At 37.3% G+C, this 14,117-nt stretch overlaps 1 protein-coding gene across 4 annotated transcripts in view; it reads left to right on the forward strand.

Moving 5' to 3' along the window:
- The first annotated feature begins 197 nt into the window (after positions 1-197).
- LOC129569363 (uncharacterized) overlaps positions 198-14,117 on the forward strand; it is a 33,502-nt gene continuing 19,582 nt past the window's right edge. For 2 of the 4 annotated variants that reach the window (XR_008688026.1, XM_055448139.1), the window contains exons 1-3: positions 198-982; positions 10,094-11,043; positions 12,675-12,851. Coding sequence is in view for 3 of the 4 variants with exons in the window: in XM_055448139.1 (XP_055304114.1) it covers positions 10,634-11,043; positions 12,675-12,851 (587 nt within the window). In the remaining variant the exon portion in view is untranslated. Of the gene's footprint in view, positions 2,653-9,766; positions 9,984-10,093; positions 11,044-12,674; positions 12,852-14,117 lie in introns of those variants that run through there. The other 2 variants (XM_055448140.1, XM_055448141.1) reach the window with 2 other exon arrangements.

Consider the following 14,117-nt stretch of genomic DNA (forward strand, 5'->3'; position numbering starts at 1 on the left):
GAAAAAGAAATTCTGAGTGAGAATTCAATTAAAATGGATTGTTTTTAGCCATTTAAATAATTGAAAATCATCAAGCAATTGAATAGGCTTTTCATTTATGCCACAATAGATGATAAATCATAGTTTCACAGTTGGGTAAATTCGGTTTGCGGCGATTTGGAGTACACAGTTTGAAGCGGCGAACAGGCAAGCTCAGGCGACGGTAGAAAGCTCGAGATGATGGTGGTTTTTTGAGAGCGCTCAGCTAGAGCTAGTAGCGAAATAGTACGCATTAAATCATCGTACACATACAAACAGCGAGGCACAATGCGATTGTGTGCGGCCATGAAATTGAACACATACCGTTGCAGATGCGTCTCCAAACTGATTCGCATGCGGATTTATGCGGCGCGCATCGTGTTCACCGAGCGTAAAGCGCAAAACAAAGTGCAAAGATTGGTGGACGAACGAAATGACTGTACGGCCGAATGTCACACGAGCGAAAGAGACGAACACTGCAAGAGAGTGAATTGAGTGCGGCAAAGCGAAAAAAATAAACGTAATATTTCGCTGGGTAGAACAAACGACGACAACAAAAAGGCACACCAAGTAGAAGAAGAAGAAAGAAAGAAAGGAAAAAACAAAAACAGCCGTGTGTTGTGTGTACAATAATAAAAACCCATTGAAGCTACAGGCCCATAGAAGTGTTTTGCAGTCGAATCGGTGAACATACAATTAAATTGTGCTCTCTTTCCCATCGCACGCGCGAATGTGTTAATACCAAAGTGTAATATCGAAAGCAAAAATTATTCAGTGTTCGTTTCATTCATATCGAGAAAATCAACGAAAAAAAAAAGTTTAGTGAAAAGCAACAACAAAAAAAAAATCATTACAAATAATTAGATAATTGCGGCAGCGAAAAAAAGTTGTGAACACCAATTGAGGATTAATTTACCTGTATCTATCAAACGACCGAAAGCATTACGACAAGCGCGAAAAATAGGTAAATTTTTTTTTGTTTCTTCAGTGATTCACACACGGTGCGCGCACGGTTATTTCGTGTGATAGCATTTTATTGATAAACGAATTGTTAATTTCAAAAGGAAATGAAAATAAACGGCCGAAAGGGAGAATAGATAAAAGTGCCAGATTATGGCTGAGTTAAGTGTAAATACGCTTCTCGCGTTAATTGACTCATACATCAGTTCTTCAGTTCATACCGAAGTCGGTCTATTTTTATCATATGCGGTATTATTTTATCATGCGTTCAGAAGCTCTGCGTGTTGTGTTGGCCACATAACACTTGCAATTAAAATGAAAATTCCCCCAAAAATCCACTGATTCCAATTGAATCATCGTCCAATGAAGAGCAAAAAATAAATTCTCAAATCAATTCGCTTGCATGCACTCAACTTAATTAAATTTATCGGTGGAATTAATGCATTTGGATAAAGAATTGCGCCAGCAAATGTGAAGATCAAAAGCATCGTACGCTTAATTCACAGGCCTCCCGAACAAAACCGAAAAAAAAGAGAAATACGTGACGGTGAATTTATGAGTGTGTTTGAGATATCGTTATATTTTTTTGTTGTTTATAAACAGACGAATAATCTTAATTGATTTATCTTGCACTGGAAACAATGAACCGGCACTTGTGTCGGCTCTCATTTAATCGAAAATGAAAACGCATGCGAATGATTTTATCGACGCTGGTTGCGTTTTGTTTCGGCCTACGTGAGAGAGCAAGAGAGAGAGAGAGAAAGAGAGTTTGCTGTTGGGATGCATTTTCCATGCTCACAATCAATTTTCCCGTGCTAATGATGTCAAAATCAGGCGAATGCGATTGCGACGATGCGAGATTCGTTCGGATGTGTGTGAGTGGCATGCCCAGTCATGTACTGTACACATCGTTTCATCACCAAAATGTATATAAATGGGTTTGATGTAAGAGATTTTCTTCTCGTGCAATCAAACGCCGAAAAAAGTATTGCAGTTTTCCACGTCACTTTCAGACCATACGCTGTGTGTTGAAATCCGAGAGATTCAAATCACAGTGGACGACACACCAGCACACTTATACACTCGAATACACACACATACCTGACTCAGTGTCGCTCCATGCGAGAGCATTTCCAAAGATTTTCCTTTTCGTTTTTTTTTTTCGGTTCATAGTAAATAGGCTTACCGTGGCTGCTTGATGGTGCAGTTGTTTTTCGTCTCTTTGGAATTTTATTTAAAGAAAAAGCATCATCATGAAAATTCATCAACGATATACTCGAACCTAAAAAAGCATTTGAAATGACGCTATTTTTGTCAGTTATTCAGTTCATTTTTGTGCGTTTCGTCTCGGTTTTGTTTTCATCATCTTAGTTTTACATAATCGGAATGGGCAAACGAATATATATGCGCAACAATATACATAGTATAAATTGACGGTCGAAAGTTTCGTGTGCCTACCGAAATTTCGGAAGATTTAGTGTTGCTCTTTGTGATAAAGATGGAAACTGACATTGATGAGAAAACGTTTTTTGTGTGTGTCTGTGAAGAAATCAAAAGGTCTGTGTCAGGTATAGACCAGAAGAATCAACAATTCTGAGAATAATATACACATTTATTCAGTAAGACGACATATCGGGGGATTCGCAGAACATCTTTTTGAATATTTAATGAAGAGTACGTGTGATGAAGTTTAATTATTCAATGTAAAAACAACAAATTTGAACCTATTTTTACGAGCTAATTCCATTGCCCACCTTTCCATTTCATTTAGCAACCAATATTCATTTTGCGTTCAATCTTCGTTCATATTCGGTTTTATGGTTAATGTGCTCAACTAAACAAGATAAACAAATAGTTGAAAAAATTGATGATCTCGACACCATATAATAGTGAACAATTGGAAATGATTTTTGAGTGACATAAAAGAAATACGGTTGATAGGGTACAAGTTTATGGCTTTTGAAAATTGTGTGATCCATATCTCGAGCATGCTTTTGTATCTTTGCCAAAAATGGTTCTGTACTAAGCTGAAAAAACTTAGCTAACAATTTAAAATACATTGCGCCCCGCAAGCCATCTAGATGGCGCCACAAGAAAATTTGGTTCTTATACGAGGTGTATGCTCAAGATATGGTGTGATCGACATGAAGAGCGAGCAAAAGAATGCCATAGAAAAACACACGAAATAGTTTTTTTTTATGAACTGAAGTGATGATAATTGAATAGCCAATAGACCACAAGAGGCAAAGAGAGGAGGAAAAAAAATCACCAGCTCGATGAATGGAGTGATAGACAAAAATGACGAACGAGTGGAAAAATGAACAAAACCGAGAATTAAATTGGTATGCGCATAGAATGAAAAGATTTACGGTTCATTCATTCATTGGAGTCAAATGTTGTGCATAAATTCTGATTTATTTTCTCTCTTGGCTCACTACACGGCCAATTGACACATGTGAAAGCCTTTGAATATTAACGCCACAGCAAAAACTCACTTGTGAAATATATAAGAACGAAGTTGTGGGTTTCGGGGCCTCATTCTTCCAATTCAATTGAATTAGCCGAAAAGCTTGGAGTGAAACGAAGAAAAAACATGGCTTCGCATTCATTCGGTCAAATATATCTGACAATTTCAAACCGAGTTATTGTTGCTTGTTACGCTCCATTCTGAGGCATGTTTGACGATAGATTAATTTCTTACATGAATTCTAGCAGCTACAAAACGAGTGTGGGAGAATTTAACAGAAATGTTCAACATTTTTATAAGTGCGAACACTCACACATGCACATTCATTTCAGACGCGGTACTTTTTTTCTTCATTCAACATGTATAAAACGCATTTCATACGTTAATTATAATGTGAATCGTCGAAATGCGAAAAAAAATGCGTCTGATGCTAGCGTAAAACAAACATGTATATAATTGTGGCCAGTTCGTTGGTTTGGTCCTCTTTGTCTGTGTTGGCTCTCTGTGAGCAATCAGTCGTTCGGCTTCTTTATTTATAGACGGTGATTTAGATGCTCATAAAGATTACATTTATTTCATTTTATTTACGCGAAAATTGTTGACTAATTTACTCTTTTGCTGCGAAAAAAATTGCTTTGCCGGCAAACATCGCTGTAAAATGAAATCTAAGCCCGCATTCGAGTTTGTGGAAAATATCGCAAAATTCTTAGAAGGCAAACAGAATGCATGAGCACGCTTCTGGTCGTGCTGCTACGTAGTTTGTGTGATAAGCCCCGTCCAAGGGATGAATCATATGTCGCCATCTATTCGTATGAATATATATTTTCAGCGGAGAGAGTTTCTCCCTCATTCCAATGTGAATCGAATTGATATAAATTTGATGAAAGTAGCGTATCTTATCAAGTTCCATTTAGTTGGAGAATCACTCTTAGTCTCGACTATTTCTCCCTCCTTTATAAAATTGATGAGACGCTGCCGACCATAAATATATCCATTCAGTGATATATATCTAAACGTCGTTATCATGTCTGACGAACATAACCGTATTCCATGTATTCTATCGATTAATTTCAGTAGCTTTAATTTCCATTTGTACATTCGGTGGGCCGAAGTAAGAGAGCGGCGCAACATTCATTTGTTTTGGCACACAGAAATTGTGTTAGGGTAAATAATAAAAGTCTGTGTTGTTTTTCTTTTTCAACTTTAACATCGACACTGTCCCTTTTCCGACAGTCAACTCATTGTATTCGCTTATGTACGTGTTTTTTTCTTCTCTCTATTAAACGTTCCCTTTTGCCAAAATTGCGACCGCACTGGCACTGCACATGCTAGCCGGGGCATATGTACATGGATTTCGCATTATATTCACTTGTGCGACATACGAACGGAACGAATTCCACACTTGTGCAGCGCAAAATAAAAATGTCGAGCAGTGTGAATGCCAAAGTGTGACAGCCCATCGCGTCCTTTTCTTCACTGTGTTGGTGTTTCATATTCTTTTCGTTTTCATACGCATATATTTGGTTTGGTCGTTTTTCCTTTTTTCGCTCAATTCCATCGGATATAATGTGTATTTTAGTTCGGAGAGCCAAAAACGCCATAGCAAATGGCCTTGGTGTAATATAAATCATAATGTATTTTTTTTCTCCGGCAGAGTGTTCAGCACGCAACGCACACTGCTCTCTGTCGCTTCGGACTAAACCCATTTCATTTTTAATTTCGATAAATTCGTCATGATTAATGCGAGCAAAATGTGTGTTGTGTTTGCATCGCACCAAAGCGAAAGCCACTTCCATTTTTCCAATTCAAAGGCAATCTGTGTGCGCGCACGAGTTTTTGAGTGCACTCAATGCGGACACACAATGAACATATATATGTGGACAATAGCTAGTATTTTTGCGAATAAAGCTCAATTGTTTACACTGCAGACAGAGTATAATGGTATAAAAACACACATTCAACAATGAATGGAGAGAAAAAACAACGGTCGCAAACAAATGGGGTAATCATTGTATTTGTTGAATTTATTGGACGCGAAAATTGCTTATCTAAACGAAAAGTGTAAATCCGATTTGAATGTTTTGATTGTTGTTGGCACGTGAACCAAATTCAAAGTAATAAATGTGTACACCGTTTCAATTCGAGTCTATGGAAATGCGTCTGTTTCTCCCGCGTAGAACTATCATTACAAATTCTATCATTGTAAATCAAATGTTGGAGATGTTCAGGCTGTTTCTATAAAGAGAAACTTTTTGTAAACGATGTGATATGGTCAATTTGAATCATTAGCATTTGCCTGCTAACTAGGTATTTATTTAGGCATGGAATAACGCTTGCAAATAAGCAAATTAATCAATTCACACCCAAAAAAAAAATGGAAACAAAGCTCCATATGCCATCAAACCCTGCATATATATCATCGAAATTGAGTAGAGACTGAAAAAGGGCATTTATGTCACAAGTCAAAGCCATTTTTTGTATTGCTTTTTTCCAAAGAATTCCATTCGGAGGAGGCGATACACAGATAATGGAGCGTCATTTTTGGTTAGTGTCATTTCGATCGGTGTATTTGTGCTCAACACAAAATATACCAACAACATTTCGTTTTAGATATGAATACACGGGCCTTCGAATGACAGTTATAGGCAGTAAACATGCGCATTGCACATCATCAGCTGTTGGGCCATCTCATACATTTGCTATACGATGATACAAATGAGAAAAGAAGAATCAAGCGGTTGCTGAATTGTACATCGCCAAGAAACACACAACTCTCAAACGTATTTCTGTTCGTGTTTTGCTCGATTTGTTTTGCTTCGTTCACTCGTCCCAAAAGAAAAACACACACATGCATTCCGAATAATTTTATTTTCAATCTGGACTACTAAATTTATAACATTTCTTTTGCAACGCAATTCATTTCGCTTTCGAAACGAACGAGAACAAAGACGAATCATGTTCATGTCAGAATTCAATAAGCAGCGATTCGATCGAAGAGCAACCACGCACTGGCACAACCAAAACAAGATGAAAATTTATTCACAGAACAAAAAGCAAATTGTTTAAATGATGATGGATGGATTATTAATCTTTAATTTAGTTAAAAGGCATAAAAATATCAGAGAGATGGCAAAAGTGCAATTGGAGCCCATTTCTCTCTCTCCCCTCCTCTCTCTCTCTCTCTCTCACTCATCTCTATGATGAACGATTCATAAATTCGGCATTGCAATTTTTCTTTGTTGTGAGTGAGTGTGTATGTTTTTTTTTTCATTTCATTGAACGTAAACAAATTGATGAGTGACACGATAACTGCAATGTGTTCGATCATTCCGAATTAAGTTCCATTTTGCTTGATTCGCTTGAGTAAAATGTTCCTTTTTTTCCATTACTTTAATGCTTGATCCCGTTTTCGTTTTAACTCGTTACATCGTGTCCGTTTTGACAGATGACAAGAGGTCTAATATGGGTGAGCGCAATTGCAAGAGACGCAAAACGTGAATGTGACCAGTGAGTGAGAGAGCGACAAAAAACGAGTCGAACGAATAGAATGAATGAAAGCAGCAAATGCATCATCAAATGAATGATAGTTCAATTATTTTGGCCTCATCACAATTCGAAATGCGCTAGAACACGTCATTTGTTCACTCATTCATACAATAATGCCGACTCTTTTGCGAGATGTTGTTGACGGTAGTGATGATGATGATGATGATGATGATGACGACGATGTGCGAAAACATGTTGGTTTTTATAGCGTTTCGCGTGAATTTCTTCCGCCAGGAACATGAAACATAATCGTACAGAAACTGAACGCCACTCTTTCGTGGCCTGTTTGTTCTCTTTTCAATTATTAAAAATTATTAGCTCATTTTGTTTTTATGCGTTTCAAGTTTTATGGCAAGTATTATCATCGTCTGTCGATTGGATGGATATGTACACACCGTTTTTGCTCCTCATCGTGACAGAGCTAGCGACCGGCCATTCATTGCGTACAATGTGAAGGGATCAATCATAGCACTAGCATTGTGTTTGTGTACATCGTTTGCCATTCCAATATCTCTTCGTCTATGTAAATTGCTCATTAAATTCATGCATGAGTTAATTCTTGTTACGGACGACGATGATACACTACCAACACAGTCAATTGTTTTGCTTGGCTCATCTCACCGCCATGCATTGATCTGGTTGAAATTTTTAAGCTGGCGCGCAGTTTATCTACAATTTATAGATTGCGAATATAAACGAAGAACACAGAACAAAAAAAACAACAATATAAAACCACCATCAACAATAAAAAAAAAATGAAGAGCAACAAAAGAAGAAAAAAAAAAAACGAAACGGCATCGTTTCAGTGGAAATTCGTCTAGAAATAGAATTTTTATTCGAAATTGGCGTTTTCGTTTTCCACATCTGATTTATTCATGTGCAATAAATTATTATATTGCATTTTGGCATCTGCAAAACGATATGCAAACTCATAAAATGCGCTGTGGTGAGCGACTTTGTCTGTGTTCCTTTCCTCTCTTTCGTTCTGCAAATGGACTTTAATGATTCTTTTCCTTCAATTCGAGTGTATTGATTCAAAACCATTTCAAATGGTCCATATGCTCTCTGCCGATGTCTTATTTAGATCGTTACTGCACTGATCGTCAGTGTGCGCTTTTATTGCATTTCGTCGAATGTATTTATTGTTCGATGCTGACCAGATGATTGCATTCTAAACGATTTCATGTTGATGCATCTCAATCATCGTCTCAATCTTTTCAGTTGCACCGACAAATCACACGACACGGACCCTTATAGCCTTGTCTTATCTTCTATATTATATTACAATAAGTATGAGACTATATTTGAAAATAAGCTCATTACAGAGCAGACCGTGCCTTGGCAGTGATACGTTTGGGGAATTGCGCAGTTGTTTACCGTATTTTTTTTTCTGTTGACTATTTCTGTCGCGGTATTTATTTTGTTTGTCCCTTTTTTCGGTTCGGTCACCATCGTTTAAGCACTGAATTTTTCAATAAATGCCTTTTCATTATCGTTGACGACGACTGCTGTCAGCGATTTGTCAACACAATCGCTGTTGGTTTGCTGCTACACATGGAGTGTGTGTGAGCGGAGGAGCTGAGCATTGTCTTACCACAAATTGGTATTATGTAAGCCATCTCCCACAAATATGTTAGCGGTTTTACCTTCATAAACCTTATTCATATAGGCAAATAAGACCAATGCAATGCACGATGTCGAATACTATTCGGAAATCGTACAATATCAATAGATATACGGCTAATGCGATTGAGTGCAAGAAAATCCATCGTAATCCATGCGACGTGAAGTGTTGGATGAAAGAAAAAACCGAGCAACGAAATACACTTGAGAAATACACTGCCCGTGACCGCCTCATTGGGTTTGGCGCGACACAGGGAAGTTGAAATCCATACGAGCGTCTAAAAATGGTAACCAGAAACTGATTAAGTGAACAACGACACGCAAAACAAATCACTGAAACACAAAAAAAAAATGCATTTTCCAATATTATAATTATTATGGGAGACGACAGACGTCGCACGTTGATTCACGTGAAGACTTTTTTTTTCACATGTATATACACAGTACACATTGAATGCTTCAGTGATTAACGATCATTTTTATTAATATTTTAGCTCCATCGCATTGACGTTTGCGCTTTTATGGCAACGGAAGTCAATCGGTGACGATCAGCGCGTTACACATTTTGACATTCCATTTGTTCGACCTTTTCAGTTGACTGTGCCGTGCCGGTCGTTGTGCGGAACAGTTGTTCAAACTTCGACCAGATCACCAATCATATTTTTGCTAACTCGAGAGAGAGAGAGAGAGTCGAATCAAGAGAAATAAGCGAAAATGACATCACATCATTTCGGTGTGTTCAAAGTGTTCTAAAACACAGACTTAGACCATAATTATACGTGCAGAAATGGAATAGTTATTGAAAATGTGAATGCGTGGAACAAAGATGAACGTATACGATAAATCATTTGAAGTGATTACATAAATGGCGAGTTGAAATGTTAAGCCCGAACAATCGTTTGATCGTATACTAAATCGTTGTCATTGCGAGTGAATGGAGCGGATCATCGTTGTTGAATACAACGACATCGATGTTTTTTTTTTATTCAGTTGTCTATGGGCTCACGTATGTGCCACACTCAGTCTCTCTCATGCGTTTATCGACTGAATTTTATCTGTATATTCATTTTCTGGTCAGCATATACATATATATATTTTCGTGCTTAGGAATTGTAGCCAAAAAAAAATTTATTGTGTAATTATCCGCAGTTTGTTTAGACGATGAGCCTAGAACGGACATATAATCATAATGATTGTGTTGTGTTTCGCGTCAGCCATATGGAAGCAAACACATTTCATGCACATTTATATCAATTAACATTCCGAACTGTATTTCAGCCGAAGCGTCTATCTGTACGCAATAGGCATCACCATTTTTAATTGACTACGCATTTAGGTTTTGCCTATGAGATTTTTTCTCGCATATTTGGTATGATATTTTAATTTTGAGAGTTTTTGGTCATCATTTGAATTAAGCCAATTGCTCATGATTCACATAAATTTCCATTTATTCTATTGGCATTTGTCTTTTTGTTTCAGATTTCCGAGTGAATCCGTGACGAAAAGGAAGAAGGAGAGAAAAAAAACACACACAAATAGGATACTGCGCCCACACACACACACACACACACACTCACATTCGGCCACATTGTCACAACCGTTAGATTTTGTAAACACGTCGAATTTCATTCTGTGCCATTTTAATAGTTTGCGCTGTGCGATATCGAGCGATCGATTTTGAAACGCAACCGCCAAACCAAAAGATAAATATATATATTTATTCGATACCAAAAGGAAAAGTGAAGACAATTGATTGCTGTGATCGTTTGTTTATTTTTATCAGTGCAAAAAAAAAAATCTTTTAGCAGAAACATTGAAAAGTGCTTAAGTCTAGTGAACTCTGACCAAAATCGTGTTAAAAGTTTTGATATTTTCTCCACGACAACCATTTTCGGAAATCAAAGAGCCAAATAGAGGAGAAGCAGAAGAGAAAAAGAAAAAACGTTTTCGAGCACAAGCACGTTTGTTGGCTATGAATTTTGTTATTTAGTGAAATAATTGTGAGTTTTGTGTATTAATATGTTGTCGTATATGGTGCCCGTTGAAGACAAATCGCCGCCGCATAATTTAAAATTGGATTTAAACTTGGATCAAAGTGAAAATGCAAATCGAAATGCAAATAATGTTGGTGCCGCCGCCGCCTCATCGTCATTGTCACCGTCAGCCAAGATTTTAAACTTTGAACGGCAACAGCATTTCAACAGCGCACTAAAGAGTCCTCCAAAGCCCAAAACCGAAGCAGCACAACGTCCAAAAACATTAGTGAAACCAAAACAAAGTCTCAGCCTCAATATGGATACAACGGCAAACGCAACGGAAAATACAGGCAGCATACTGGCATCGGGTTCGGTCAGCGGTGGTTCATCGGACGAAGGCAAAAAAGTCAAAATGGGAAAAATTGGCACCCAGAAAAATGCAGCACTGAAACGGTAAATAACAATTCTGCTCTCTATCCCATTTTCATTTCGATCATTTTTCATTTTCGGTCAAACCAAAAAACACAACACCAAAGCAAATACAATTACTTTCCTTTTTGCAATTTCACATTTCTGCGCGAATAATTTACGTCATGCCTAAGTTGTGAACTGAACCGTTCACGATTTCGATTTCGATTTTCAGATTCAAAGCACGATTCTGCATGCATTTGAATGTCATGCACATGTCAGACAATAGTAACAATTATTATGTAAGCGCAATGAGAAATGAGAAATGAGAAAGATAATAATTACACGATCTGTGTACGATCTTTGCTATATTTTTTTTGGTGTGTGCAAGCCAACCAAGCAGCCATTGAACATGGTAATTGATTGTGTGGCAACGAAGCGCAGTGCAACGACCACAGCTTTCATTTCACGCAGACGACGCGGCACTGATTTTTCCTCTTTCACATTGAAATTGTCTCTCCGACAACTGACATTCCGGCCACTTTGCTCTGTCTATCTCGTCGCTCATTTCCACTTTGTGAGAGAAAGAGCCGTTTCAGCTTTGTTATTCGATGCCATGCCACAAGTCGTAATCACTTTTCTTTTGTGTCAACTCGATGTTGCGATTTCCGCATTCATCAACCGAACCAAGCCATAAACAGCGCCTTTATTCGCACATTCCTTTTCTTTTGTCAAACGAAATGTTGATTTACATTAGAATTGTAAAAATTGAAATGTTATGGAACGCAAAATGGTCTCAAATTGTGCGGGGTAATAATCAAACAAAGTCGTCAAAATGGCAATAAATTTTCAAAACAGCGATAAATTATGTGTCGTTGATCTATTGCCAGTGTGTGTGTATTTGCGTGTCAAATGGCCAGCAATCAAAAGGTATTTAAGACAAATGTTTCCTGAATCCTCTCCAAATTGACAGTATAAAAACTTTATTTTACGACATCGTTTAGAATAGCAGCCAATTTTAAAGACCGTTAAATCTTTTTCAATGCGATTCATCTCTTTTTCAAATGCGCTATATCTAACTACACTTAAATCCAAATGTTTTACATATTTTCTCGGGTCGAATGAAATATGTGTTTGGATTGGCAAAAGAACGAGCGTAAATGTTTGGAAATAACGCGATTTTTAAAGGTTAAGGTTCAAATTGAAAGTGTCAATATCAAAGAAGATTTCATTGGCTTTGGCATTCTTGGCACGGAAGGAGCGACAGAAAAAAAGAACGAACATAAAAATTGAAAGCGAATAAACAAAACTGTAAAGTAACGTTTTTTTTTGTTGCTTTTCCGCATACACGAGAGCCCAAATAAGTGAGTAGTAAGGTTCGCGTCTCAAATGCCACATACGGTTCGATGGCAGGCTCCAGCAATGGCATAATAGGTATTCAATTAATGAAATTAACAAGTTTCAACGCTTTATTTACACTTGAAACAAAAGTTGAATTCGCTATTTGTTTTCGGATGTTACGAATAGAATTTAAATCAATTAGCGAGTAAGAAAAGTGTGCGTCATTCAATTCAGTTTGCGGTTGAAATGAAGTGTTTCTCGAAATTGGTGTTCGATAGTTTGATTCCAAAATAATTGACTTTGAATTTTATTTTTTGCTTTTGGTTTTTCTACAGAGTTTCGTTTGGGTCATCGAAAGGCTCCATGGTGGAGACGCTTGTTTTTGAAACACCAACACCATTACCTGAGCACGCTGAACGAGAGTTTGGTTTTCCGGTCGATAAAGCAGCAGCCGGACATAATAGCAATTCTTCGTCAGGTCTCGATGACAGTGGCATCGAACTGCAAGAAGAGTAAGTTCAATTGAATTAACTATAATCACATTACAAACGCGTAGCACAGTTCAAGACACATACAGTGTATGTAAGTGCATGTGTCCCAATCGCCGTTCCGTCTTGCATTTATAAAATTCTACACCGAAGACCGATTTATTTAACGATAATTAATTATACATTGCTGTTGACATGTTGTTATTCATTTGTTGATCGTACATCGTCGTTTTCTTCGCTCCATTCGCGCACTGTACATCTTTCATCGGGCGCGATGTGTACACTTTTTGAATGGGAAATCCGTGGAACTGTTTGCTGTAGAAAATTAATATTGATATTTCAATGGCTCATTGCGATCTGGAGAGTGAGAGAGGAAGTGCATGACACAACCGCCGAATGGGAAAGAAAGTCGAACAGGAGAGAAAATAGTGTTTATAGAAGTCGGTTGTTGTTTCAAACAACGCATAGCAACCTGTTTTACAGTAATTAGGAAAACACACATCTGTTCCAATAATAATAATCATAATAATGAAAAGAAAAAACCACATGGAAATGTTGCCGCTGTTGTTGTTGTTGTTGTTGTGTTTTTTTTTATTCAAATAAAAATGCGGTTGGTATGCAAATCTTCTTTGCTTGGTGAACTGCATCGTGGCGCGCACACACAAACAAATTCTATGCTCCAAACATTCTTTATAATTCCACATGCATCGGGGAATGGAACATGAATGCAATTTGTTTATTAATCTTCTTTTTTTTCATATTTCAATGTGTGTACAATGTGCCGAGCAACCAAACAAATAGTAATGTTGTTGGTGCGTATTTTTGTAGCCGTTGTTTGTTTTTTTTAAAAACGATTTTATTATTTCATTTGCAAAATCGAGAGAGAAACAAACCAAACGTCTGAAAAGAAGCAGAAAAAAAGCATGTAAATGATGAACAAATGCGCTTTCTCGGCGCGTTCAATCAAAACGTCTGCATATAAAAAAAAAAACACTATTAAAACCACAACGAATTTGCTTGTGTAAGAGAATTAAACGGAATGGTTTTGCTCAACAAAATATAATGAACGCCAAGTGCGAATGTTACCCAAACGAAAAAAATATGAAACACAAGTATGAATGTGCGAGCAACTCATAAATTAATTTATGAACGAAACAAACAAAATGTGAGAATGAAGAAAAAAGAACGAAAAACCACATTGACGGGGAAAAAAGAAAGAGAATAGAATGTGGCAGGCTGGCAGGCCGGTTCATTTGTTGAGTGTATTTTGCACGCATGCACACATTGCAC

This window comes from Sitodiplosis mosellana, unplaced genomic scaffold (genome assembly GCF_009176505.1).
Source record: "Sitodiplosis mosellana isolate CC-2019 unplaced genomic scaffold, AAFC_SMos_1.0 Smas_scaffold_30, whole genome shotgun sequence".
Classification (NCBI taxonomy): domain Eukaryota; kingdom Metazoa; phylum Arthropoda; class Insecta; order Diptera; family Cecidomyiidae; genus Sitodiplosis; species Sitodiplosis mosellana.